Consider the following 27710-nt stretch of genomic DNA (forward strand, 5'->3'; position numbering starts at 1 on the left):
CGGCTGCTGCCAAGACCTACCACCTGTAGTATGTATAACATACGATAGGCGTCGCTGCGATGCCGTCAAGTTGTTTTATTTCAACATGCATGATAAGATGCGACCGAAAACGTTTATACCAGACTAACTACGCTGGCTGTTGGCTGTTTTTCAAGGGAGTTTGGCCACCATTTCCCCACCACTAAGTTCTTTGCGAGGGAGAGACTTTACTTTTCAAATGTTACAGATTTTTCTAAGGGTAAACGTTTCCCTACACCGCTCAAGACAACATTCTATACATCAGAATATTTATATAATTAGTTGTATACTGAGGAGAGTGATTAACAACATATGCATTGGTAACCATGTACCAAGTCAAAAGTATAAGTGTATGCTTGTATTGGATGATTCTATGAGGTAAGATATCTGATGGTGGAATTGGTACAGAGAACATGTAGATATATGATAGATATGTACAGGATCCTTTATTCAAAGACTATTTTCATTGATATCATATGATAAAACCTGCATTTCCCATATTTGGAAACTCTACAGGATTTTTGACAGCCATCTGGTAATATATAATCAAAACTGATATAAAATTGCATATAACGTTAGTTAGTGGGTGTTCAGCACCAAGCATACGTTTGGATGAATTACAAGAAATGGTTTACACAGTCAATTTCTTCAATGACTTGTATGGATAATGTTTAGCATCAAGCTGGGGTCTGCTAGCACGAATGTATGGTGTTCAGCACCAAGGACAGGTCTACTGGCCTGAATCAATGGTGTTCAGCGCTGGAACAGGCCTGATAGCCTGAATGGATGGTGTTCAGCACCAAGGACAGATCTGTTCGCCAGAATGGATTATGTTCAGCAACAATGACAGGTCTTCTGGATTGTGTAGATGGTGTTCTAATTTTGATCTAATGTCAATGAATCAAAGCAGGCGGTAACAACTGGGCTGTGGCAGAGAAACGTTTTCCAGCAACGTCAATCTCAAATTTGTTCTTTGTTATGAAGTCATCAGTGACTACCTTCCCCTCTTCTGTCTTTGCATCTGGGTTACGCACAACACCAAGGCAGATCTGTGGGAAAACACAAACCATGTTACTCACATTTAACAAACGTTTGATAGCTTTTAAAGAATCCATACCAGAACTATCCATGCTATTGCTTGTTTAGGGCTAGGGAGAAGCCCAACGTTTGGTATTGCAGATTTTTTTTATTTCTTACGGTGATAGACAGAAGTTTATTTTTTGTATGTTTTGTAAAGCAACTGTGAGCAAACCTGTTTCTTCAGAGTGTATCCATAACCTGCTGAGGTTGTCATGCCAACGACCCTTCCACGCTCCCAGATTGGCTCCCTTCCCCAAGGCCAAAGGTCATTCTCCAGGTCATGATTGTCCAATAGGAACATGAAAAGTTTCTGTCTCACTCCTTCCTGCTTCTGTTTGAGCAGAGCAGGTTGACCAATGAAGTCCTGCAGAAATGAAAACGAAATGAAAGTTGGTTTAAGAACTCTTTGTACAAAACAGCAATCGTGCCATGTCGTATTCAAATGAAATTTTAATTTTTGGTCATAGTAAGTACACATGTTTGTTCCATCTAAGAGGAAGGCAGATTTAACCATCTGCAGTCTTTTCTCACCTTTACAACATCCAATCTATCTTGAATTTTATTTCCAAATAAGTGTTGACATATCATGGCATGGGTAACAGCATACATGGACACTATACCTTGTCTAAATTGACGCTTTGCTCCTGTTGAAATTCAAATGGAGTGACAGATGAGTCCAGGTCAGTACCCAGGGAAGGAATACCATGTTCCAAACACAGGTGAGCGATGGCATAGTGGCCGACATTACGGATCCCAAATGCTCGACCCCTCTTCATGATGTAGAGATAGAGGTGTAAAGCATACTGTAAAATAAGATACATTCATGATTTTTTTTACAAAGAGATGGCATAAAATCAACAGATTTTTGGACATTTAACTCAACTGAAAAGGATATGTTAATAGATCGCAGACCCCACACAATTTAGTTTTACTCGTGTGATAAAGTGTTCCTAGATCCTGCTTTCTACAATAGCACCTAAGCTTACTAACATCACAAATAAGAGCCGATTCTAGAGTTTGTGACAGTAATGTTTTATTTTACCTCTTGTGGCACAAACAGCATCCATCCCAACTCTCCAACATGGCTGATGGTCATGGCACGAACACGGGGGACGAAACCAATGCTCAGCTCCTGTGACATAATTGCACATAGTCCCAACATACATACATAACTATAACTATATTGCGGTTGATCTTTACTTTGCAACCTTCTATTGGTGATTGGTAAGCTTCTGGAACTTTTCAATTATACAGTCAACAGATTATAGAAACACTGTTTTACCATTGTGCAAACAATTACAGCCTTTAATGGCTAGCACTTTGTTTTAGAAATTTACAACATTTACAACTTGGCTGGCCAAGTGACATCCTTAGTTGTACTGACTCATTTCCATGGCAACTCACCCTGCAGACATTTGACGGGAAGTTATGGCTGCTCATAGTGACAACGTCAGTCAAACTGCCCATCAGCTCCCTCGCCCTGGGACCGAGAACATTGAGAGCAGCGTAGCTCCGCGTCACGTCCTTGATGTGTACAGATCCGTCTCCAGGGAGATGGCGGTTTAGCCACGCCCAGCTTCGCACCATCTGATTGGTCGGTGAGATGATGACGTACCTGGAAATAATAAAAAATATTGTAAAAGGGGAAATGTTCGCGGGGATTAGTTTTGCAGTAGGGAGAAAATGGAGCATTCATGGAGGTTTGAGGTTGAAAATGCCATACAGGCCTTTACTGCAAAATGGAAAACGTTTGCGGTGGTTTTCATTTCGCAGTGAAGAGGTCACTGCAAAACGCCGCGAACATAAAACCATTGCGACTATTTCCCGTTCTGCAGTAAAGCATCCTTTTGGTGACAAAAGTGGATGCTAAAGATATGTTATGAGTTCTAAATTCTACCTAAAGGCAAGAAACATTTACTATTTTTCATTGAAATGTACTTACTGATTGCTGGCTAGCCTAGCTATCCTGCAGTCGTTCTCGTACCCTCCGTAGTGGTTCAACATCCCGGTATGCAGCACCGTCCCAACTGGAACATCCACCACGTTACAGCACAGCCTCTGGAGGTACGCCACAACCTCATCACCTGAGGACTGAACAGTAGAAAATTTCTTATCAATTTTTTGCAGTGATCTTTGTTCTTATGTTGATCTGACTTTGGTCGCTTTTGGTTCAATAAACCAGACAAAATTTAGAAATCACAATCCACCATCAATCGAATAAATATGTACTGACCTGCACTTCAAATTGGGTAAGTGAAGACATGTCGACAATGCCAACATTCTCACAGCAGACAAAGTACTCTTTTAGCACAGCTTCGAACCAGGATGGCTTCCCGAAAGTCCCTTTCGTCTCCTTGTTTAACTCCATGAAGTCATCTGAAATGCAAAATTGCACACGTTAACAGGGAAGGACGATATAGACAACTTTTTATCACTCTCTGGTAGTACTTTCATCTTCTCAGCTTTACATACAGACATGACAATAAACATACTGTTTACAAGACAAAGAGGAGGCTCAACGGAGTTGCCCTGCAGGCAGTTACGACATGTGAGTGAGGAGCCCACCGGGGCCGTCTTTTTAACGATTGACCACAAACGAAGATAAAACTACAGCGCAGTCATCTCTGTTAATCAGTGCACGCCATCTTTCCTTTACTTTTACATTACATCTACAGATACAAAGGCAAAAATGTGTGAACATGCGATGCAGTTTACCTGAGTCTGGCCTTGAGAACCAGTTGGCTCTCTCATGCCCCATTGTCTCCCCAAACACAGCACCTGCCCTCTCCAGTAGGGGGTACAGCGGTGACATCAGAACCCTGCGGGCTGACTGGAACTCTTGCTTTGGGTAGCTTTGTAGGTAGTGCTTTGCTGTAATTAGGTAGGTATGTGCATTCATTAACAGCCATGAATGCAGATTTTACCATTATTAATCAATAATTGGAGTATTAAGCATTCCTTAAAATGTTACAGAGAGGGTTTCCTTAACATAATGCCATCTACAGGTTTAAACCATGCTCTTGTTTAAGTATGCAGGTTTAAACAATGCCCTTTGTTAACAAAAATTACAAATATTCAAAACAAGCTAGGTAAAATTAAGACACCTTTGAAACTATGCAACTATTGATATGGCTATCGAATGGGAAATGTGAGTTTAACATTGTACATATGAACAAGATAACTCACGTATTATTTCCTTGACTCTTTCCTTGAGGTATCTCCTGTTGTTGTGCATCTCCCCAAACCTGCGGATGTCGACCGGCCAGGTGCCAGCAGGAGGGTCCCCTGAGATGATCCATTCAGCCATGACCTTCCCCACACCACCTGCACTGGCGATTCCTCCTGAGTTCATCCCTGCAGCTACAAAGTAGCCTGGCAGCTGCAACATCAGGATCATAACCATATTGCAGTTACACCAGTTAGACATGTAACGTTACTGCAGAGAAAGCATGTCATGTATCTCCCCCCTCCAGAACTACATTACCCAGCCTTGTCTGTTCAATAGTGTTATCTGTGACCTGTACTTCCTGACCCACCTCTGGCGCCTCTCCCAGTATAGGAGACATATCAGGGGTGAAGCTCTCCGGCCCGTTTAGAAACTGTCTGATCTCTGCATCCTGTAGGGCTGGCATACGGTGCACGGCCTGCTCCATGATGGGCACTGAGTGGGGGATTATATAGAGCGAAATTATATTTTGTCAATGGATCGAAATGGAAGATTGGAATATTGCAAACAACACACTTTGAAATTTTGCTGAATTTCAATCTGTGCCACAGTGGAATACAGAAAAGAAGTGCAGTTTGGTTGAGATGCCTTTTATTGTGCCATAATTCATTAGGGCTTCAAGTTTCAAGCATCTCACTTACTGAAGTGGTCCCAGTCTTCCTCTAACAGTTGAAACTCAAACTTTGGTGGGATACCATCAGTGAAGACCGGTCTGGGGTTCAGTTCAAAGCCTCCGGTTATGATACCGCCACTCCACTCACGTGAGTAGTGCATGCCATCAGGGTCCCTGATAACTGGAGTGAGCACAGTATGCTTGTAGCACCTCTGTGTATTCTACCATGTGAAATGTGCGTTCTACAATGTAAATCCACTGGTGAAAGGTATTTTGTCTGCCATAGCGCCAAGTGAAACACATAACGTCATGTTTATGTTGTGTTCTATACAAAACTAAATTTATTACATTCAGATAAATCCAATAGAAATATTCTAATATGTCAGTGTTTGGATACCGTTGGCTTAAGATGTTGCCAGCCAAAAAAAACAACTACATGTATCAAGAACTATTCAATTTTCTAAGCTGTTGATTCCGTTTCAGCAAGGCTTGATGTGGCAGTTGTCCTGACTGTTTCTCGGCGAATCTTCATACTAACTTAATAGACCCATATCTTCAAAAAGGAGGATTTCAGACAGAACATTAACAAAATCGAAAGCAAAAGCGATATTCTAACACTACAAATCTACCTGGCTGTTTGCTGGTAATTCCGGGGATAGGTTTAGTCACGACGTAGAAGTGTTCACAAGAATGCAGCGGTACACGGACGGTTGGACTGGACAGTTGACCAAGCTGCCACGCCCACTGAGATCGGAAATAAAGGCAGCAGTACTTTACTAAGATTAAAGATTCAACTTTAACGTAACAGATATCACCCTATTCTTTTACAGACAATATGGACCAGGAGGTTAGTCTATTAATAGTATTTACATAGCAAATACATGTAGGCTGCTAAAGGGTATTGGTTGCTGCTCAGAGTAACCTTATACAGCCCAATACTGATCAGCTCTGGTAAATTTTAGCCCTGCACCAATACTGGAACATCTATGAATTACAGTCCATGGATGTTAAAACCCACTTGTCCAGCACAGTTCACGAAGTATTCACATCTGATGTCGCCTTGGTTGGTTCTGACCCCCGCCACCCTACCGCTGTCTGTCAGGACGGTTTCCACGGCAACTTTCTGGTGAATCTGCACCCCTGGGTTGTAAAGAATCATAGAATAACTACATGGTTTTATAATGTCCCCAAGTTAGCGGGTTGTCGCTAAAGCAATCATCAAACTGCATACTATTTCCTATTCTCCCATTATAACTCGTCGTAATACGAAAGTTTAGAATTGCTCCACATAGTCAGAACTAGGGTACAAATTTGGATTTGGCAATATCTGGCTCTATGCTGTTTGACAGTTTAGAATCCCTTCAGGAAGAAGTTTGACTGACAACATCTGAAGCCCACCTCGTGACGTTGCTCCTTTCGCCAGAGACTGCGTCACATCTGAGGGTGCTGCCGTCCCGTCCCCTGGTATCCACAGAGCGCCCTTCAGGTCATTCACCCTTAGCAGAGGAACCTGGGCAGCAACGTCTTTAGGTCCGATCAGCTCACACTGTACACCGTCAGCTCTGTGGTTAGGAAAAGTTGTTGTGATCTGCTCTTTATAATAACTGCACTTCAGGCACTCTTAGTGTCTATAGTCTCCAACTATCTTACCCCAATTATTGTTATCCGCTGTGTAATGTGATCAGATTCTATGGTTATTTTTCAATTTGAGATTCATATCTGTAAGAGCTGACATTACGTCCAAGCTGTCAACAATAGGTTTGGTTCCGAAAATAATTTCATCAGGTTGGTAGAAAATAGGATATGGGAGATTCTTTATACACAACCAGGTATTGATCTCACCTGCTAACGTTTCGGTGTCTATCTGACACCTTCTTCAGTCCACAAGAACACAAGGTCACAGAAAAGACAAGCACAACAAGTAGACAAGAAATCGGCAGTCACTGACCACATTGCCAGACACAACTGCGTCATTGACTGGGAGGGGGCCAAGGTCATCGACAGAGAGGATAACAGACGCGCCCGGTGGATTAAGGAGGCGGTCTGGATAAGGAAGACAACACCGGTGATGAACCGAGACGAGGGGGGGATACAAACTTAGCCATATTTGGGACAGTGTTCTCACCGCAAAAGCGCCACCTACATCGGCTACTTATAGCGGTGAGAAGCAGTACTCCAGTCAGAAGCTCTGAAGAAGGTGTCTGATAGACACCAAAACGTTAGCAGGTGAGATCAATACCTGGTTGTGTATAAAGAATCTCCCATATCCAATAGATTTGGTTACCTAGCAGCTGCAGCAATTCTCCTTAGGTAAATCATACGATCTGTTGTCCTGGCAAGGGACATAGTGCCACATTGTCGCCAACCTACAAGACATGCAGAAACACGCCATGCATACATAACGTTATATTTGTTGTGATCCTAGCTATTCACATTTTCTTGTCTTAAATATAGCTTGCACCTTACTGTCATATATTGATCTTGTACAGGACATTCCAATTGTTTGGCAGGGTCTGGTGAATTCTCTCAAGTGTATGGTTAGACACAATTAGCATGAGAACATACCAAATACTTTATATTGATAGTGAAGAGAATACTTAACACTCAATTATACTATCACACTATCACACAGCCAGAGTGCATATGGAGATCAGACAATAAGTGTATCACATCCGTCGACATTTAGTGTTGTTGAAGAGTGTGTGCCTGGAAAAGTTATACCACTGACCAGTGCCCAGGCCTGTATCCTCTTCCAGAGTGGCATAAAGCTGCGTGCTGTATTGACATATGCTGGTGTGGAGGGTATTCCCGCGCATCTGAACCACAATCCCGGCAGAATGCCATGTCGTGCCGCCTCCCAAGCTGTAAGGGAAATTCGTAGTCGCATATCACATTTTAGAATTCTACTGCTTATGTTTCAAATGCTACACGACATGACAGGGCAGTTATTAAAGAGGCCCAGAGCAATATTAGGCCCAGAAAATAGGATTTTGAAAGTCAATTTATCTAGCCATTCTATACATGGTTAGCTCAGACAACACTATCACAATGTATAGCGACGTCCATGATGCAAAACTACGACGTCGTTGTGATGTAAGAACTCACTGAAAATCGTCGTTGGGTTTTTTGTAGGCTCGCAAAACTAAGGGGATCGTCGTACAGAATGTCTTCGCGCGGTTTTAAAATGCTCAAAGTATGAATTTATTACGCAAATAAGCTAAACAGTGTTAGTAAATGTCACTACCATTAAGATTTCAGCATTTGTTTCTATTTTTTGGCAATAATATTGCCTTGGGCCCCTGAACTTGTATCTCATTTATTTCTGTATTGTTGTTAAGCATTTTATGACTGTTTTGTAGTTACCCTGTCTGTTATATGATTTCGCATCGATAGAGACACAGAAGGAATAGGTAGCTGAAATGCTAGCAAATTGTGGATCCAAATCAATACAAGTCAAACATACAAAATGTCTCAAACATGTTTAGAGAACTCTGTTACCTCCCCTGTTCCAGCAGCACCACATCGGTCCAGCCGGACTTGGCCAGATGATACGCCACCGAGCAGCCGACGATCCCTCCTCCCGCGATCACGACCCGTGCCTCAGAGGGAAGCTGTTCACTGGCTGAGCTGAGTTCACGGCACCCGGAGGTCGTCTATGGTTTTCTATTCCGGTCAAAACTCAAATACGTCGTATTTCAGCTCAACACGACGTATGTCAGCAAACTACGTCGTAGTTCGCCCACACTACAACGTGGTAGACAAGCACGGCGTACTGTACACTCAAATACGCCGTATTTATCTGAAATACGGTCTAACTGTACTACGTCGTGGTGACACAAAGGTACATTGTAGTCAGTCTCCCCCAACTACGACGTACTTTGGGGCGGAGTACGACATGTCTGAAATACGACGTAGCAATACGCAGTACCACGTGTTTAACCCAAGTCCGGTATGGTACGGAGACACCTTGAGGGCCTATTTAAGAGCAAAGGATTTGAGCCTAATGATGATGGCAGCAGATAATTACCTGCAATAGTATACAACTAGAATTATAGAACTATCCTTATCACTTCTATATTTTGCCATATATGTATTCAAAAGAAACTCAATTTATGTGAGAGTAAAAAAAAATCTGCTGCCATCTTTGGCATGTATCGGTCAACCCTGGTCCCAGCATGTGAATCGAGTTTTCATCTGTTTGTTAATCAGTGCCCTGACTGATATACATTTCTTTAAAAGGCGGATTAACTGTAAATGTAGATGTGTGTTACCAACGAGGTTGCTGTCAGTTGAGAAGTATAACTTCATACAGGTCTCCTTCAGCTGAAAGTTAAACTTTATCAACATCTGGACTGTACTGCCGTAGGTTGTGGACTACAATGTAGTTAGCTTAGGCAGCAATTATGTTAATTCGGCTAATCAATCCAGTATCTAATGAAAGGTTGTCATGATTGACCGATACATGCCCCCCCCCCCCCCCATCCATGTAATTGCAGGTCGCAGTCAGGTATCTTCTTGTGCCCCTCCCCGACTTACTAGTATACCCCCTCCCCATTTTATATGATAGCAGATAGTTACCTGCAGACCAACAATGTAGTAACAAAGCAGAAAAAGATGGCAGCAGATTTTTTTACTCTCACATAAATTGAGTATCTTTTGAATACATATATGGCAAAATATAGAAGTGATAAAGATAGTTTTATAATTCTAGTTGTATACCATTGCAGTTAATTATCTGCTTCCATCATCATAAGGCTCAAATCCTTTGCTCTTGAAGAGGCCCCCAAGGTGTCTCCTTACCATACCGGACTTGGGTTAATACACGTTGAACTGCGTATTGCTACGTCGTATTTCAGACATGTCGTACTCCGCCCCAAAGTACGTCGTAGTTGGGGGAGACTGACTACAATGTACCTTTGTGTCACCACGACGTAGTACAGTTAGACCGTATTTCAGATAAATACGACGTATTTGAGTGTACAGTACGCCGTGCTTGTCTAACACGTTGTAGTGTGAGCGAACTATGACGTAGTTTGCTGACATACGTCTTGTTGAGCTGAAATACGACGTATTTGAGTTTTGACCGGAATAGAAAACCATAGTCGTCCTCACATGTTGCACTGTAGTAGAGATTTGTTTTGTTGGCACTTTGAACGTCTTACATCAATTCAGTCCCTTTATGCAAACTAAAGGCAGAACATCTGACACGTGTACATGAATTTATAATTGTAAATTGTCATTCACAACAACAACAAACAGAAAAACAGATGTAAGTCCACTCTTGTTGAATATTGCATTAATTTTGAATTTGATTGAATTTCTTTGCCGCTCAAACCTACACACGTGAACTATACACCCATTGCCTTATTTTCGGTAACACGAGAGTCTGAATATTGTGCTCCGCTCCTGGGTTGTTGCCAAAAATATTTCGCACTTAATAATAATAACCTGTGTATTTCTGCCCTTGTACGGATTGCTGCCATGTACTTCAATGCCAAGGCTTCTTTCTGCTGTTTCCCATCGTTTCCAAATATGTATTATACCTCGTGATGGAATGTTCACCAAGTTCAGTCTTCAAGTAAACAGACAGATCCTCGTTGATTTTGTGGATCACGTACAGTTTACAACAATTAGGACACGCCCACCTTACAGTGACCCTGCTTCGACCGGTTTGGTCGGTGGGGGTATTCGCCGAGCTTAACCAAACACGGTTTTACAAATTTCACGGTTTTACAATAAGACAGCAACCTGTTAAGCACACATGTAATAGCCTGGAATCCCGACCTATTTATAGCTGCCGGGTCTCTTCTCTCCCTCGAGGGAGAGAAGAGACCCGGCAGCTATAAATAGGTCGGGATTCCAGGCTACACATGTAACGGAGATGATATCGAATGTCATTTAATTACCGATTGTTCGTGTCACTGCATCTTAAAGGTCCCCTCATGGACCAAGTAGTAACGTTACAACTTAGTCTGACTTCTACTTCAAGGGTAATGGGTAAAGGAATAGAGATATAAGTTTTCCCAGCCTAAAATATGCCAGGTTTTTGGCTCACGTTTATGTGTAGTCCACACCACCCTACATCTGGACAACAGTAGGCTCCCTGGACGGATCCCATTCAAAATCATGTTGTTTGTGATGAATATCCTCTGGACTTTGTCCCAGTTGACGACCCGACCTACTTTGTGTACCAATGTAAACGTTTTCACATTGGCGCAGAGGTCAGGCAGTCAGAGGTGCCAAAGTTCAGAGGATATGTGTTCTTGGTCGTAAACAGCATGATTTTGAATCGTAGCTGTCCTTGGATCCTGCTGTTGCCCAGACGTCGGGTGGTGTGGACTACACATAAACGTGAGTTAAGAACCTGGCATATCTCAGGCTGGGAAAACCTATTAATCTCCTTTCCTTTTCCCTCGAAGTAGAAGTCAATGCTTGGTCCCTGGGGGGGGGGGTACCTTTAAGGTGCAGTGACACGAACTATTGATATGTTCCATATGTGCTTAACAGGTTGTTGCCTTATTATGAAACCACGCAATTGTGAAGCATTCAGTGTTACCCCATGTTAGGTTAAGCCGGTCGAACAGTGTCAGTGTATGGTGGGCGCGCGTGACCTAATAATTGTACACTTTATCTGACCCACCGTCAACAAAGTCTGTGTACAAGACCGACCATTATAAACGTGCCGGGAATTCCATCACATGGTAACATTTCTGTATAATACATACACTGTATTTGGAAACAATGGGCAACACAAAAGGAATTCGAAGCGTACGTAAGTATTAGACTACATGACAGCACCCGGTCGAACATGATCAGATATACAGGTCACGCACTGTGCGCTGTTGTACGAAGTTGTAAAATATTTGGTAAAGCCCCAGGGACGGAGCGTAATGTCTTCTTGTGTGACCCAAAATCATGCAATACATATTCCATACGTAGTTGTGTGCAATAAAGAAATCCAACCAAATTCAACTGTCATCTGACAAAAACTGACTAAAAGTGGTGCCAATCAAATGAGAATTCAGCCTAATAAATGTACACATGTAAGCTGCTTTACCTGTAATTTAGCTTGCACAAATACACGGCTGATCTATTGATGTAAGACGTTTGTGCCAACAAAACAAATCTCTACTCAGTGCAACATGCAAAGACGACGTCCGGCTGCCGTGAACTCAGCTCAGCCGGTGAACAGCTTCCCTCTGAGGCACGGGTCGTGATCGCGGGAGGAGGGATCGTCGGCTGCTCGGTGGCGTATCACCTAGCCAAGTCCGGCTGGACCGATGTTGTGCTGCTGGAACAGGGGAGGTAACAGAGTTCTCCAAACATTTTGGTCACATATGCGGATAGTTACATGTTTGACTTTATTTGGACCCACAATTAACTTGACATTTCAGCTACCTATTCTTCCTGTGGTCCTATACATGGAGTATATCGATGCGAAATCACATTATAGACAGGGTAACATGTTTGGCAAATATGCTAATACAATAAATACTGACCCCCCCAGGAGACCAATAAAATATCGTCTATGTGGACAGGTGGTCAATTTAGGCAGGATTCTCAATGCTTGTGTCAATGGGAATGGGAGGAATTATCTGAGGGACCACTTAAAGTGGCCACATTTGCCAGGTGTTTTTTATGTAAAGGTGATCACTTGTACAGGCTGAACTGTAGTTACATATAACGTTACGGGCCGATGAATCATAGATCTCACTACGAAGATGAAGATCACTAACCATTGAAACGAAAGTAGAAAAACCCCTGAAATACTATTTGTGATTTCTTGACATTTTCCTTCACAGCTTGGGATGTGGCACGACATGGCATTCTGCAGGACTGGTGGGTCAGATGCGTGCGAGTACCCTCCACACCAACATATGTCAGTACAGCACGCAGCTTTATGCCACTCTGGAAGAGGAAACAGGTCTAGGCACTGGTCAGTGGTATAACCTTTCCAGTCACACGCTCCTCAAGAACACCAAATTCAAACAAACGCAACGTTCTAGTGTTGATTTCAATGTGCACCCTGGCTATACAAAAATGGGAAATTATATATTGACCAACACTCAAGGTCACGCGCAGCAGAATCCAATTCCATTCATATCAAGAATTTTTGTATGTCCTCATGCTACTTGTGTCTTATCATGCAATTCTGTGAATTCACGGAACCCTGCCTAATCCTTGGAATGTCCTGTCTTATCAAGACTAGTATTTGGCACGATGTATGATTAAAAAGCCTAGTAAATGTGAGTGGCTAATATCACAGCAAGTATGCATGACTGCTCTGTGTCTGTGTCTCTTGTAGGTTGGCGACAATGTGGCTCCATGTCCCTTGCCAGGACAGCAGACCGCATGATTTACTTAAGGAGAACTGCTGCTGCTGCTAGGTAATGAAAATCTACTGTTGACAGCCTGCACGTAATTTCAGTGCTAAGAGACATGGATCTAACATTGAAAATAACCATAGTATCTGTTTACATTACACAGTGGATAACAATACTTGGGATATGATAGTTGCAGATATTAGACACTACAAGTGCCCCGGAATCCCAGTTGTTAACTCCTGTCACTCAACACGAAAATCTATCGGCCGTCGGGTCTGCGAGCTCTAAATGACATTTTCGTCAGTAAGATGCCCGGTATTATCCTGGTTATCGCGCGATTTTTAGGAATCGGTTGACATTCGCAGGTCAATGAGTCCCGTTCAATGTGATGGGACATAGATTTTCAGGTAAAAAAATACGCTTGACTTTCGAATTTCGGGCAATTTTGAGATCCGGCGACCTTCTGGTGATCAAATACGGCAGAAGCTCGTCAACTGTGTGGTAGGGGCTTTATAGAGTGAAGATCATAAAGACCTTTCTTAACTACAGAGCAAACGGTGTCCTGTGTGAAATGATCGGACCTAAAGACGTTGCTGCCCAGGTTCCCCTGCTAAGGGTGGATGACCTGAAGGGCGCTCTGTGGATACCAGGGGACGGGACGGCAGCACCCTCAGATGTGACGCAGTCTCTGGCAAAAGGAGCAACATCACGAGGTGGGCTTCAAATCTGTCAACCTTTTGCGTTAAGGGATTCTAAATTGTCAAACAGCATAGAGCCAGATATTGCCAAATGCAAATTACTACGTTAGTTTTACTGCTATTTGGACAATTCTAAACTTTCTTCCTATGAGCTAAAATGGGCCATTTTAGAAATGGCATGCAAGTATAGAATATATTCAATGACTGCTTTTGCGACAACCCAATTATTTGGGGACATGGTAACACCATGTAGTTATTCTATGGTTCCTTACAACCCAGGGGTGCAGATTCACCAGAAAGTTGCCGTGGACACCGTCCTGACAGACAGCGGTAGGGTGGCGGGGGTCCGAACCAACCAAGGCGACATCAGATGTGAATACTTCGTGAACTGTGCTGGACAGGTGGGTTGTGATGAGAATGATCACTAGTGAATTGTATTCCATATCTATATATAGATGTTACATTCTGGCTGAACTATACGAAGCTAACATATCGTGGATCTGGCTGGCAGTACTTTTTGTACATGCTTGTACTGGGTCAGTTTTCAGAGCAAGCAGCACTCTTCATCAAGTTAATAAATGTATTTGCTATGTACAAATAATACATCGAGTCAGATAAAGTCGACCAGGGAGTAAGATATGTACATTTAGCTAAAATTGAAGTCTTTAGAACTGTTCCATTTTCCTTTTCCATTAACCTTTTCCATTGCAGTGGGCGTGGCAACTGGGTCAACTGTCCAGTCCAACAGTCCGTGTACCGCTACATTCCTGTGAACACTTCTATGTCATCACTAAACCCTTTCCCGGAGTAACAAGCAACCAGCCAGGTAGATTCGTAATGTCAGAATATCCCTTTTGCTTTAAATGTTCCTTTGTTGTCTGAAATCCTCCTTTTTAAAGATATATGCATTTTTAATGTGAAGATTCACTTTCCAACAGATTGCATAGCATATCAAGCTTTGCGCAAACCTAATACGGAATCAGCAGCTGTAAGCAGAATAGTTGTTGATACCTGTTTTCTTGGCTGACTTCATCTTTTCTTGACTGGGAACTTAACAAATGCTATCCAAACACTGGGGATTTTTATTGATACTGTCTGGATGTAGTCGCTATGTGCTATAACATGTCACTTGCACATGTCACGCATACAGAGTGAAAGTACTTTTCACCAGTGACTTTAATACACAGAGGTGCTACAAGTATGATGTACCCCCTCCAGTTATCAGAGACCCTGATGGCATGCACTACACACGTGAGTGGAGTGGAGGTGTCATGGTCGGAGGCTTTGAAATGAACCCAAGACCGATCTTCACTGATGGTATCCCACCAAAGTTCGAGTTTCAACTGTTAGAGGAAGACTGGGACCACTTCAGTAAGTCATGACACAATAAGAGGCGTCTCAAGAAAGCTACACATTTCTTGTTGTTCTGCTGCGTATCGCACCGAAATTCAGGTAGATTTTAGATACCCTAACCTTGTATTTAGAAGCACGTGCTAATACCACAACTCTTCCACTCATCTCAGTTTGCTCTATATAATCCCCCACTCAGTGCCCATCATGGAGCAGGCCGTGCACCGTATGCCAGCCCTACAGGATGCAGAGATCAGACAGTTTCTAAACGGGCCGGAGAGCTTCACGCCTGATATGGTACCTATACTGGGAGAGGCACCAGAGGTGGGTCGGGACAGCTAACACTATTGAACTGACAAGGCTAGGTAACATATTACTGGAGGGGGAGATACATGACATGCTTTCTCTGCAGTAACGTCACATGTCTTACTGATGTAACTGCAACATGGTTATGATCCTGATATTGCAGCTGCCAGGCTACTTTGTAGCTGCAGGGATGAACTCAGGAGGAATCGCCAGTGCAGGTGGTGTGGGGAAGGTCATGGCTGAATGGATCATCTCAGGCGACCCTCCTGCTGGCACCTGGCCGGTCGACATCCGCAGGTTTGGGGAGATGCACAACAACAGGAGATACCTCAGCGAAAGGGTCAAGGAAATGTTGCGTGAGTCATCTTGTTAACATGAGTCTTGTTTATATGTAACGTTACCTCAACTCTAAACTCACATTTCCCAGTTGATATTCATATGAATACTTTTACCAATAGTTGTTTCAAAGGTGTCTTAATTTCATCTTGTTTTAAATAAACAGAATTTCTGTTGACAAAAGACATTGTTCAACCCTACATACCTAAGGCATAGCATTGTTCAAAGCTGTAAAATAAAGGTACTATGTGGTCATGAATCCCACACAACGACATTTATAGGTAGGAATTCGAACAATGTATCCAATGTTTAATAGGTAATATCTACCCGACAGCAAAGCACTACCTACAAAGCTACCCAAAGCAAGAGTTCCAGTCAGCCCGCAGGGTCCTGATGTCACCGCTGTACCCCCTACTGGAGAGGGCAGGTGCTGTGTTCGGGGAGACCATGGGGCATGAGAGAGCCAACTGGTTCTCAAGGCCAGACTCAGGTAAACTGCATTGTATGTTCACTCATTCTTCCCTGAAGGGAACTCCTGACTCACACAAACTGCCTAGAGGTCATTTCTGTTGAGCGTCTTTATGGTAGCTCTTTGCTTGGTATTGCATGTTTACCATGTGTTACTTGGTATTGCATGTTTACCATATGTTTCTGTTTTTGAACTATGCACTTTTTAAAACTTTTCAAAACCCAAAAGGTGTCACAGGTGGTTGCCAAAGTTGGGTGCATACTTTATTTGAGTTTTTTTTTCATTCTACGTTTCAGCCTCGCAGATTTGTCTGCAACTTGCATAGAATCGGTGCGTACTTTAATTGGAATGTACACTTTGATTGAGAAAAAACGGTGCGATCATCTCTTTATGCAAGGATGTGAAGATGAAACTACCAGAGAAAGATAAAAAGTTTCAAAAATATCACCCATACTCCATTAGTGTGTGCAATTTTACATTTCAGATGACTTCATGGAGTTAAACAAGCAGGCAAAAGGGACATTCGGGAAGCCATCCTGGTTCGAAGCTGTGCTAAGGGAGTACTTTGTCTGCTGTGAGAATGTTGGCATTGTCGACATGTCTTCACTTACCAAAGTTGAAGTACAGGTAAGTGCATATGTTTCTGACATTGACTGATGATGGATTGTGATTTCTAAATTTTGTCTGGTTTATTCGTGAACCAAAATCGACCAAAGTCAGATCAACAGTAGAACAAAGATCACTGCAAACAAAGTTGTACTTTTCAGTCCACAGGTGATGAGGTTGTGACGTACCTACAGAGGCTGTGCTGTAACGAGGTGGATGTTCCAGTTGGTACGGTGCTGCATACCGGGATGCTCAACCACTACGGAGGGTACAAGAACGACTGCAGGATAGCTCGACTGGCAAACAATCAGTAAGTACATCTCAATGAAACAAATAGCAAATGTTTTCTTCTTTTTTTGTTGTTGAAGATAAGTTAGAACTCAAAGGAGGCTTCGCTGTAAAAGGGAAAATGTTCACGGTGTTTTTATTATTATGTTTCGCCAACGACGAAACATATTGTTTTTGTCAGGTTTCTTCTCCTTCTCCTTCTCCTTCTTCTCCTGTCAAATCTTCAAATCGCTTCTTCTCGGTCGTCCGTCGACCAAATAAGCTGAAATTTGGTATGCAGGTAGAGTACGTGTATACCCCTAGACCCTTTTTAAATTTTTTTGATATAAGTTTTTAAAATGATTTTATGGAGGTTTTTTGGTCATTTTCAGACAAAAGTCGCACATTATGGCCTCCAGTGCCGTGGTGTTGAAACCTGAGGACCTGAAATTTGGTTTAGTTGTGCATTGGATATTTACCCAAAGGACCCCATTATTTTTTTTGGCATACACTACTTCAAAATGATTTATTTTGCAATTTTTTGATGCAATTTTTGGTTATTTTCTGTCGGGGCCAGCAAGAACTAGGTCATACTGTAACTTAAGCCCTCCTACACTTCCCCTGTCTCCTGCCCTGTCTGGGACTTAAAACCAAGCAGATGTCAGGGGGTACCTATACTAATGGTATTACAGAAAGTTATATGTACATGGTACGGATGTTATATTTGAGATGTAGGTACCTATAGGAAAGGTGACTACACCTGACTATTACTTATGCTAATGAGGACCTAATTCGCATAATGTATGCATAAAGTTGTATGTGCCTTACCGTAAATGCTGCGGATGTCATCTTTGACATGTAGGTACCTTTAGGAAAGGCGAACACACCAGGCCATAAATTATGCTAATGAGGACCTACTTTGCATAATCGATGCATGAAGTTGTGTGTCCCTTACCGTAAAAGCTGCGGATGTCATCTTTGAGGTGTAGGTACCTTTAGGAAAGGCGAACACACCTGGCCATAAATTATGCTAATGAGGACCTCATTTGCATGAATTATGCGTAAACTTGTAATTCCCTTACCGGAAAAGCTGCAGATGTCAGATTTGACATGTACGTACCGTTAGCAAAGGTGATCACACCTGGCCATGAATTATGCTAATGAGGACCTCATTTGCATAATTCGCGCATAAACTTGTATTTCCCTTACCGTGACAACATGTAGGTACATGTAGGAAAGGTGAAAGCACCTGGACATAACTTATGCTCATGAGGACCTCATTTGCATAAATTATGCAGAAAGTTGGATTTGCCCAGGAGTTAATTTGGGACAGCCCACTTCTTGCATGAGGAGTATGGGCGAAACATCCTGAATTTGCTCTTAAAGCAAATGACGGCCAGTCTAGTTTTTGCTTTGTTTTGCAATGCCCTCTTCATTTTATTTAAACTTTAAACTGCGAACATTTCCCATTTGACAGTAAAGCCTGGGCCTTTAACCTCAAACTGAAAACCACCCTGAACGCTCCATTTTCTCCCTACTATGAAATCAATCCCCATGAACATTTAAAGTATCTTTTCAGCTACGTCATCATCTCGCCATCCAATCAGGTGGTGCGGAGCTGGGCGTGGCTAAACCGCCATCTCCCTGGAGATGGATCTGTACAGATCAAGGACGTGACGCGGAGCTACGCTGCTCTCAATGTTCTCGGTCCCAGGGCGAGGGAGCTGATGGGCAGTCTGACTGACGTTGTCACCATGAGCAGTCATAACTTCCCATCAAATGTCTGCAGGGTGAGTCGCCAGTAAAATCAGACAGTGCAACTACTATTGACTTACAAAATACAAAAGGTACACGAGCTAAACAGTTAGATGTTTCAAATAGTATCCACTATCTATGTTTCTACTGACAACAGATAGTGGATGCTGTCTGAAACGTCTGACCCTTATGAAAACCTATCCAGTTGCTTGAGTAACTTTTGTATTGTGTATCTTGTTAGTTGGATGTCTGACTTTCATCAACGTTCTATTGATCTAGTTTTGACACCAGTTTAAGCGAATGATGCCACCTGCTTGCCAATCAATCTGTTTGTAGGTGAGAAGCATTGTAAACATCTAACACAAAGTAGTAGCTATAAAAGGCTGTAATCGATTGCACAATAGTAGAAACAGTGTTTGAATAATCTGTCGATCAGATACAGTACATGGAAAGTTCAAAATGTCTGTATGAAGTTTGAATGAATTTCAGTATGAAAGTACAGTATTGCCATGCATGCAATGTTGTGACTATGTGCAACTATGTCTCAGGAGCTGAGCATTGGTTACGCCAACCGTGTTCGTGCCATGACCTTCAGCCATGTTGGAGAGTTGGGATGGATGCTGTTTGTACCACAAGAGGTAGGATCAAACATTACTGTCACAAACTAATATTATTAATGCAGTTTTGATGTAATCGTAGAAAGCAGGAACACTTAATGAAGCGAGTAAAACTTGTATGAGATCTGGCATCTATTAACATATCTTTTCAGTTTAATGTCCAAAATGTGTTAATTTTATGCTCGGCTTTGTCCAAAAAGTCATTAATATATCTGATTTGATTTTACAGTACGCTTTACACCTCTATCTCTACATCATGAAGAGAGGTCGAGCATTTGGGATCCGTAATGTCGGCCACTGTGCCATCACTCACCTGTGTTTGGAACATGGTATTCCTTCCTTTGGTACTGACCTGAACCCATCTGTCACTCCATTTGAATGCCAACAGGAGCAAAGTGTCAAATTAGACAAGGTAGGATGTCAATGTTTACAGGGCTGTTTATCTGGCTGTGAACAGCATAACTCAAAAAAAGCAAGAAGTTGTGAATGGATCTTCATGATATGTTGTTATGACAAAAAATTGATATTAGACATGGCAAAGAGCTGTTTGTTTTTGAGCAAAGACTTCTAATAGCAACTTTCTAAAACATATCGTTTTCATTTCTGCAGGACTTCATTGGTCGATCTGCCCTGCTCAAACAGAAGCAGGAAGGAGTGAGACAGAAGTTTGTCATGTTCCTATTGGACAATCATGACCTGGACAATGACCTTTGGCCTTGGGGAGGGGAGCCAATCTGGGAGGGTGGAAGAGTCGTTGGCATGACAACCTCAGCAGGTTATGGATACACTCTGAAGAAACAGGTTTGCTAAGTTGCTTTACAAAAGTTACAAACCTCTGATGATTTTGAAGTGACAATTTTCTAAAAACTATTCAAGACATAGGTTAACTTTTGGCTTGTCCCTTAACAAGTAATACAATGGCTGATTCTGGTATTTATTCTTTAAAAGTTATTAAACTTTTGTGAGGTATGAGTAACAGGGTTTGTGTTGTTCCACAGATCTGCCTTGGTGTTGTGCGTGACCCAGATACAAGGACAGAAGAGGGGAAGGTAGTCACTGATGACATCATAACAAAGAATAAGTTTGAGATTGACGTTGGGGGAAAACGTTTCTCTGCCACAGCCCAGTCATTACCGCCTGCTTTTACTCATTGACATTAGATCAAATTCAATTGAAAATTCAAAAGGCAGAACGACCTGTCCATGGTGCTGAAACCTGTCTACACAATCCAGCAGACCCACCCTTGGTGCTGAACACATCCATTCAAGCTAGTAGACCTGTCCTTAGTGCTAAACATCATCCATCCATTAAAGCTAGCACACCTGTCCCTAGTGCTGAACATCATCCATCCATTCAAGCTAGCAGACCTGTCCTTGGCTCTGAACATAATACATCTTTCAGTCAAGCTAGACCTGTCATTGGTGCTGAACATTATCCATCCATCCAGCTATTCAAGCTAGCAGACCTGTCCTTGCTTCTGAACATCATCCATCCATTCAAGCTAGCAGACCTGTCCTTACTTCTGAACATCATCCATCCATTCAAGCTAGCAGACCTGTCCTTACTTCTGAACATCATCCATCCATTCAAGCTAGCAGACCTGTCCTTGGTGCTAAAAATTCTCCATCCATCAATCCATCCAAGCTAGCAGACCTGTCATTGGTGCTGAATATTATCCATCCATACATTCAGTCAAGCTAGACCTGTCCTTGATGCTGAACATCATCCATCCATTCAAGCTAGCAGACCTGTCCTTGGTGCTAACCATTATCCATCCATCCAACCAAGCTAGCAGACATGTCCTTGGTGCTGAACATTATCCATCCATCCATCCATTCAAGCTAGCAGACCAGTCCTTGGTGCTGAACATTACTTGAATGTCGTGCAAACAGGCACCTGGTGCTATTAACACCCAATGATATAGAAATTAGTATTGATTTTGTTCATTGATAACCAGAAGGCAGTTTTTCATATATGGCAAAAGAAGGATTTAACATATGATCTCAAAAATATATAGCCGCCATGTAATTTTCATCAAAATATCATCTTTATCATTTATATAATAAACAAACAAACAAAAGCTGTAATCAGCATCTTTGTAAAGGCAGTTTATTGTTCAAAGAAATAGATACACCATGTACAGTTTGGGGCAGCAACACCAGAAACTGAAATACTGAACAAACAGAATGAAATTATGCCCTAAATTACCACACTTCCTCTGAAGGAACATGTAACGTTTACTAACATGGTTCTACAAGGCCACATACTATTCATCCACCACCCTGTGTCCCAAGAGATCTCCAATGCAAAGTCCTCAATAATAATGCACTCCTGCATATATAAACTGTGCATATCTGGAGATGTTGCACTAAAGATCTCTCAAACACACTGTTTTTCAAAGTCGTGGATATATGTAACCCAGTAGAAAAATGTTAATGGAGGTTACTTACTTAGACATACTTACTTGAAGTACATGTAACAAGTACAATCTCATATACTAAATAGACCGGGTATTTGCTACGAGACACTTATTCAATGATTATGTGGGGAACTGTTTGGTCCATTACAAGTGTTGTTAAGTATCCTGGTAGCATTCACTAGCTTCTGTTTCTATGTACAAAATCAGTTGCTGAAAACTCAATCTCAAATCTTCCAACGAGTCCCAGCTCATGGCTTGTTCATCATGCTAGTCCTACCTGTTTGTGCCCCGGCATGAAATAAAAACAGATACACATTGAATATTGGATATGTAGAACTTCTGCTGTCCTTAGTGTTCCAACTATTGCCTCCAACCATGGTGATATTTGTCTCTGGGGGCCCTATCTGACAAAGAGAAGTGGCCGTCGTGATATTACAAAGTGCCAATAGATTGTGTTTATAGTGCCTCCACGATGATGGTACCCTAGTGAAATGCTGCTATACCTGGCACTGCATTTCCCTACAACAGGGATCTCCCTTGATCAGAATTATTTTACTGGGAGCTAAAGAATAATGGCCATGTCTTGAGGCAGTAGAGTAAAGAACACTGGGGACAAGAGAAGCACAACATACTTTTATATGTACAAGTGTATCCGGTCCCTGCCATTTATACTCTAGTTTTGCATGATGGCTGATAACATTCAATACCTCCCTTCAGAGGAAATGTGGTGGCATCTTTCAAAACAGCAGCAATGGAAACTCTTGATCTGAGACTAATGCGGTAAGGTGACGGCTCCCATCTACACTACATACAAAATTAAGCCTGTCATCTTCTTCAGATACAATACAGCAGAGGATTCCAAATTAGGCACAGACACTAGAAAATTTGCTACTGAAGTCCCTGTTTCTACACGGCCCCTGGGGAGGGCAGATGTTACTAGATATTAGTCATCATCTTTATTTCTGGCAATACGTGACATTTTGTATCAGCTGTATCATACACACAGACTTTCATCAAAATTTACAGTGTACACGTACTCGCTGAGGCTGCAGTGCCATGGACCATTATTTCAAAAATTGCCTAAACTCGAATCATAGCAGCTACACTCCTACAAACTACAGTCTTAGTCTCTGCCTTCCCCAGGGATCATCATCCTACATGTACACCTGAATAGAGACTCCACATATTGTTGACTGACATTCTCTACATCATCAAGGCAAAAAATCTCATCACAAGAAGAAAATAGTCTTTGAAGAAAGGATCCTGTACATATCTATCATATTTCTACATGTCCTCTGTAACTATTCCATAATCAGAGATTTTACCTTATAGAATCCTCCAATACAGGCATGCTCAGCTCCATACAATTATAAGTATGACTAGGTTACCAATGCAAATGTTCTAAAGCAAAATGTTGCTCTCCTCAGTATACAAACAAAATTCTAATGCATACAACATTGTCTTGAGTGGTATAGTGAAACATTTATCATTAAAAAGAATGCAAAAGTAAGCCACTCCCTTATTAACAATTGTGACAGGGAAATACTGATGAAATGGCCGAAACTAAACATTGTCAATGAGATGTACATGGTAACACAGACATCTGCCCTACATGATATGATGCCAAAGCCAGTTTAGCTCCTGTGTAGAATATAAACATACTTAGACACAAAATAACACACCTGGACACTTTCATATCATCTCTTCTTCCAGAATATAGCTTCAATGTCATACAATACAAGTACCTCGGCAAGATATTACAAATGTTATACAACATTTCCCCCAACATTTCTGTATACATTTCTGTTTATCTTTAAAAGCTCTTTACCATACACAAACATTTTTCACCCAAGAAGAAGGCAGCCTAAGGTCTGACATGGTTATGCTACCTACAGTTTGATGCAACCTATTTTACTTTTTTGACAGCCGTTTTGTACGCATAGACAAAACAGAACAGAACTACACAGCAAAGAGTGGTTCAAACCAAAAGTGGAGATGTCGAGAGCTCAGTTGGGTCAGGGATACAAGGTTTAAGTCATACGAGCAAGCTTTTTGCAAATCAGATGCTGCGTTTGGCCCTCTCCAAAACAAGTTCCTTACAGGGAACAATCACCGCTAATTCCAATGCATAGGATTCAAAGAACAAATTAATTGTCTACAATGTACACAAAGTCTCCATCTACAACTTAACCTTGAGTTAAGACAAGAATAAGCTACGAACATACTTTAATAAACATGCTGCCAAAGCAATAATATTCAGTCCACAATAAAGTATGGTGCTTGCTTGGACATTTCTATTTGTGTTTTTTTCGGTTTGATCGTCTTCCTTCTGCAACGCCGATGTCTGTGGAACTGTGGAACGGTGGGCTACCACAGCAGCATGCCGTGGCAGCCCAATACACCTGGAAGGTTTACAAGGCACAGCAAGTCCAAATAAAATTGAATGTTTAACATAAGATTGCATTGGCCGATTTGACTGCATGATACACGTACCTCAGCATTTGTCCAAAATGATAAACAAAAATCAATTTGAATTTTCGCAAAAATTGCTTCAATGCCACAGTAAACAAAGTTCCACAATTTACACTCAAAATTTGTATTTACTAACATTTGGCCTTTACATGGGGAACAAAGCAGAGGTATTGATTACCTCCCTTTTTTGTATTCATTTCGTCTCTATTCTAAAATCATTCAAATCACTACACTACAGAGCGGGCAAAGCACCAGACTTTTTAAGCATACTACTGTGCAGTATGCCACAGAAATGAACATTCGGCTGATCAATGTGTATTTTGTAACTCCAGGAAACAACCCAGGTGAAGGCACTTCACCAAACCGAAATGAGAGCTCGAGCAAAGCACCTGTTATCATTATCTCAAAATATACATGCTTTTGAAGAATCATATTAAGTATTAAGTCATATTAAGTATTAAGTCATTAACGTACTTACTGCATGTAGTAGGCAAAAGCCTTTGTTTCTAACAAATTTGACAAAATTTCAATTGGACCTATATCATGTTCTTGCAAGCAGTACCAAAATAAGATTTCCTAGCCTGACAGTGATGAAGAAAACTGTTTTGCAAGAAATTGATATAAGCTGATGTACTTAACATGGTAAAGCCAAGAGAGAAAAAAACCTCTTAAATGACTAGCATGGTGCTTATGACACTAGGCATAGCGTAGCTCACATTATGATTAATCAGCCCCTTCACCACATGTACAACTACATGGAAACAACTGTGGTACAGAGAGTTGATGTTGATTTGTGGAAAGCAGACAGGTTGGAAAGAAATCTTACTGTCCAACCAGTTATCTCTAGCCTGGTATCCAAACCAGTTATAGCTCCCTAGTCTTTTCTCATCTATTTGCAGAGAGGAGACTTGGGAGCTATAATAGGTTTGGCTACCAGGCCAGTTATCTTTTCCCCACCATTCACATCTACACTCTGTACACCAGTGATGAATGAATAACAGTTGTTGTGTAAGTCTGGATCCGTAGCTATCAGTCATATCTACTTAAAAGGCAGTAGTAAGCAACAAGATAGTCCATTCTGTAGGATGGGAAAATACACAGAAACAGTACCCAAGGACTGATAGCTAAGGAGCACAAGCTACACAATGTTTAACTTGTTTACTGCAGGGTGAAAGACTGGGGGGGCAGCGTAGTACTAGGGCTACCGGTTCTTCTGTTCTGCTCGAACCCTTTTCGTCATTCTGCCTGTGAGCACTCCCAAACAGAGGATGATGAAGACGGCTCCACATATTACGCCAACGAAATAATTTCTCGCTGGGGACGCTGACATCTGTACCATGAGCTCATTAAATGTCTCTGGAGGAGCGACCTAGAAAAAAAACCCATCAGTATTAACATCGATCAAACAGTGATGAAGAACAGATGCCGCGTGGCTCTTTATCCTTAGCTATCAGCAATATCTACTTCTAAGGCAGTAAGCAACAAGACGGTCCATTCTGTAGGATGGGAAAATGCACAGAAACAGCACCCAATGTTTTAGACTGGTAGCTAAGGAGCAGGAGTTACACAATGTTTCATGGCCTCTTTGTGAAATAAAGACAAGGGGCCAGTGCTGGGTTAGGGCTACCGGTTGGCTATGTAACTCTAAGAACTCATGAAATAAAACTGATTCAGAAATGTTGTCAATTTCAGTGATTTTTTGTTAAATCTAGACAATCATTTCCTCGTGATTAAGATTAGATATTGTTTGTGATAATTTAGCCTGGAAACCACGTTAAAACGTGTTCAAAAAGCGCGATAGTTCCTACTTTTCTGCGAATCAAAATTATATGCAAATTATATGAGTGACATCAGAGGTTTGACTCAGTCAAATTGTGATGGCGGTGCCTACAACCAAACGCGGCGCCGTGGAAAATACTGTGTAGGAGGAGGGCCAAATGGAGCGTGCTGCAAAAGTAGCAACTTCACCAAAGGCATATCTCAGTTCCCTCAAGTGAAGAATACCGAAACTGAGGTAGACGAAAGGAGAAAACAAGACGATCATGGATCCAGTTTGTGCAGATTTTAAAGTTTCCTCAACCATTTAGTCTTGTGCTCCACACACTTCAAGCCTTCAAGTTTCACCCAGAATCTGGAGATTGTGGAGAGCTGCACAATCATGTACATGTGGAATGAGAAGACTCGGAGCAGTTCCAACCCTAGTCTGACATCGCTGGTCTGCCGACGCCAACTGCTCTTGCTACAGGCGTATTGAGTTTGACCACCACATACTGGTAAAGGTAAAGCAGTCTTCTTCAATTGAGGTGAAGCATCATGCTTTTTCAAGTAGCTAGTGGTAGTGCAATGCGGCTTCGCTACGGCTCACGTTTTTGGCAAAGCACACCGGGTCACCCCTACTCTTACTATTTTACCCTGTAAATTTCTTATTGTATATTGTAACTTCTATACCACGCTTTTCACCAATTTCTGTCATGAACATGGCAGAGTAGAAAATATCAATAATTTTATAAAGTACATGACAATGTTTTGTCTTCGAAAAAAAAGTAGTGAAATCAAACAAACAACTGAGAAACAAAATGCAAAAATCTATGCAAAACGGTCAACTTTCTTCCGTTTCACAAACTTTTGGTTACCTACATGTACATGTACACCGATAGGAGGTACATCATCCTCAAGAGCCTCTAAAATAGATTTTTGTGGCGTGAATCCGATTGAAATTTTTTTCATGTAAGGATAGATGTGTGTTCTTTTGACATACCGATTTCGGTATCAGAATTTTGTTTCCTTTATAAGACATGGGTCCATCAAACTAAAATTATGTTATTTTCATACTAGCCAACGGGGAGTCAAACCTCTGAGTCATGGAAAACCTGCATAGGTGATTTCAGAAAAGACCAAATTTTTAGGTGAATGCTGGAAGAATATTCATTTCAGTAAATCTTTAACTTTGGCTCGAACCCTTTTTTGGCATCCTGCCTAGGCCAGCAAGCGCTCCACAACAGAGGATGATGAAGACAGCCCCACTTATTACTAGAGTGAGGAAATTAGTTCCTGACATGGATGCCTGGACTGGTACCATTACCACATTTGGCTGACGGACCTTAAACAATAACACATCTAATTCAGTATCACCAACGGGTCACAATCAAAGGGA

General features: G+C 41.8%; 3 protein-coding genes across 9 annotated transcripts in view; 1 reads left to right on the plus strand and 2 right to left on the minus strand.

The window, feature by feature from the left end:
- Positions 1-440: 440 nt before the first annotated feature.
- LOC136438345 (pyruvate dehydrogenase phosphatase regulatory subunit, mitochondrial-like) lies at positions 441-8834 on the minus strand. The gene is made up of 18 exons (XM_066433111.1): positions 8805-8834; positions 8436-8590; positions 7666-7799; positions 7222-7303; positions 6336-6499; positions 5956-6077; positions 5567-5681; positions 4966-5118; positions 4635-4759; positions 4285-4477; positions 3814-3969; positions 3332-3474; positions 3041-3189; positions 2503-2713; positions 2141-2230; positions 1719-1901; positions 1271-1462; positions 441-1067 (listed from the first exon to the last, which is right to left on the minus strand). Exons 1-18 carry the CDS (start codon positions 8832-8834, stop codon positions 912-914), a joined length of 2553 nt encoding a protein of 850 aa, XP_066289208.1. The 3' UTR covers positions 441-911.
- A 2844-nt stretch (positions 8835-11678) lies between these two features.
- LOC136438346 (pyruvate dehydrogenase phosphatase regulatory subunit, mitochondrial-like) lies at positions 11679-20819 on the plus strand. Its single transcript, XM_066433112.1, has 18 exons — positions 11679-11709; positions 12074-12242; positions 12740-12873; positions 13243-13324; positions 13811-13974; positions 14239-14360; positions 14671-14785; positions 15178-15330; positions 15509-15633; positions 15779-15971; positions 16286-16441; positions 16905-17047; positions 17188-17336; positions 18873-19083; positions 19597-19686; positions 19895-20077; positions 20275-20466; positions 20664-20819. Exons 1-18 carry the CDS (start codon positions 11679-11681, stop codon positions 20817-20819), a joined length of 2568 nt encoding a protein of 855 aa, XP_066289209.1.
- A 4188-nt stretch (positions 20820-25007) lies between these two features.
- LOC136438953 (Golgi apparatus protein 1-like) overlaps positions 25008-27710 on the minus strand; it is a 55741-nt gene continuing 53038 nt past the window's right edge. For all 7 annotated transcript variants that reach the window (XM_066434008.1, XM_066434006.1, XM_066434005.1 and 4 more), the window contains one exon: positions 25008-25925. In XM_066434008.1, coding sequence (XP_066290105.1) covers positions 25758-25925 — 168 coding nt within the window. In that variant the 3' untranslated portion in view covers positions 25008-25757. The remainder of the gene's footprint in view (positions 25926-27710) is intronic.

This window comes from Branchiostoma lanceolatum, chromosome 7, assembly GCF_035083965.1.
Source record: "Branchiostoma lanceolatum isolate klBraLanc5 chromosome 7, klBraLanc5.hap2, whole genome shotgun sequence".
Lineage (NCBI taxonomy): Eukaryota > Metazoa > Chordata > Leptocardii > Amphioxiformes > Branchiostomatidae > Branchiostoma > Branchiostoma lanceolatum.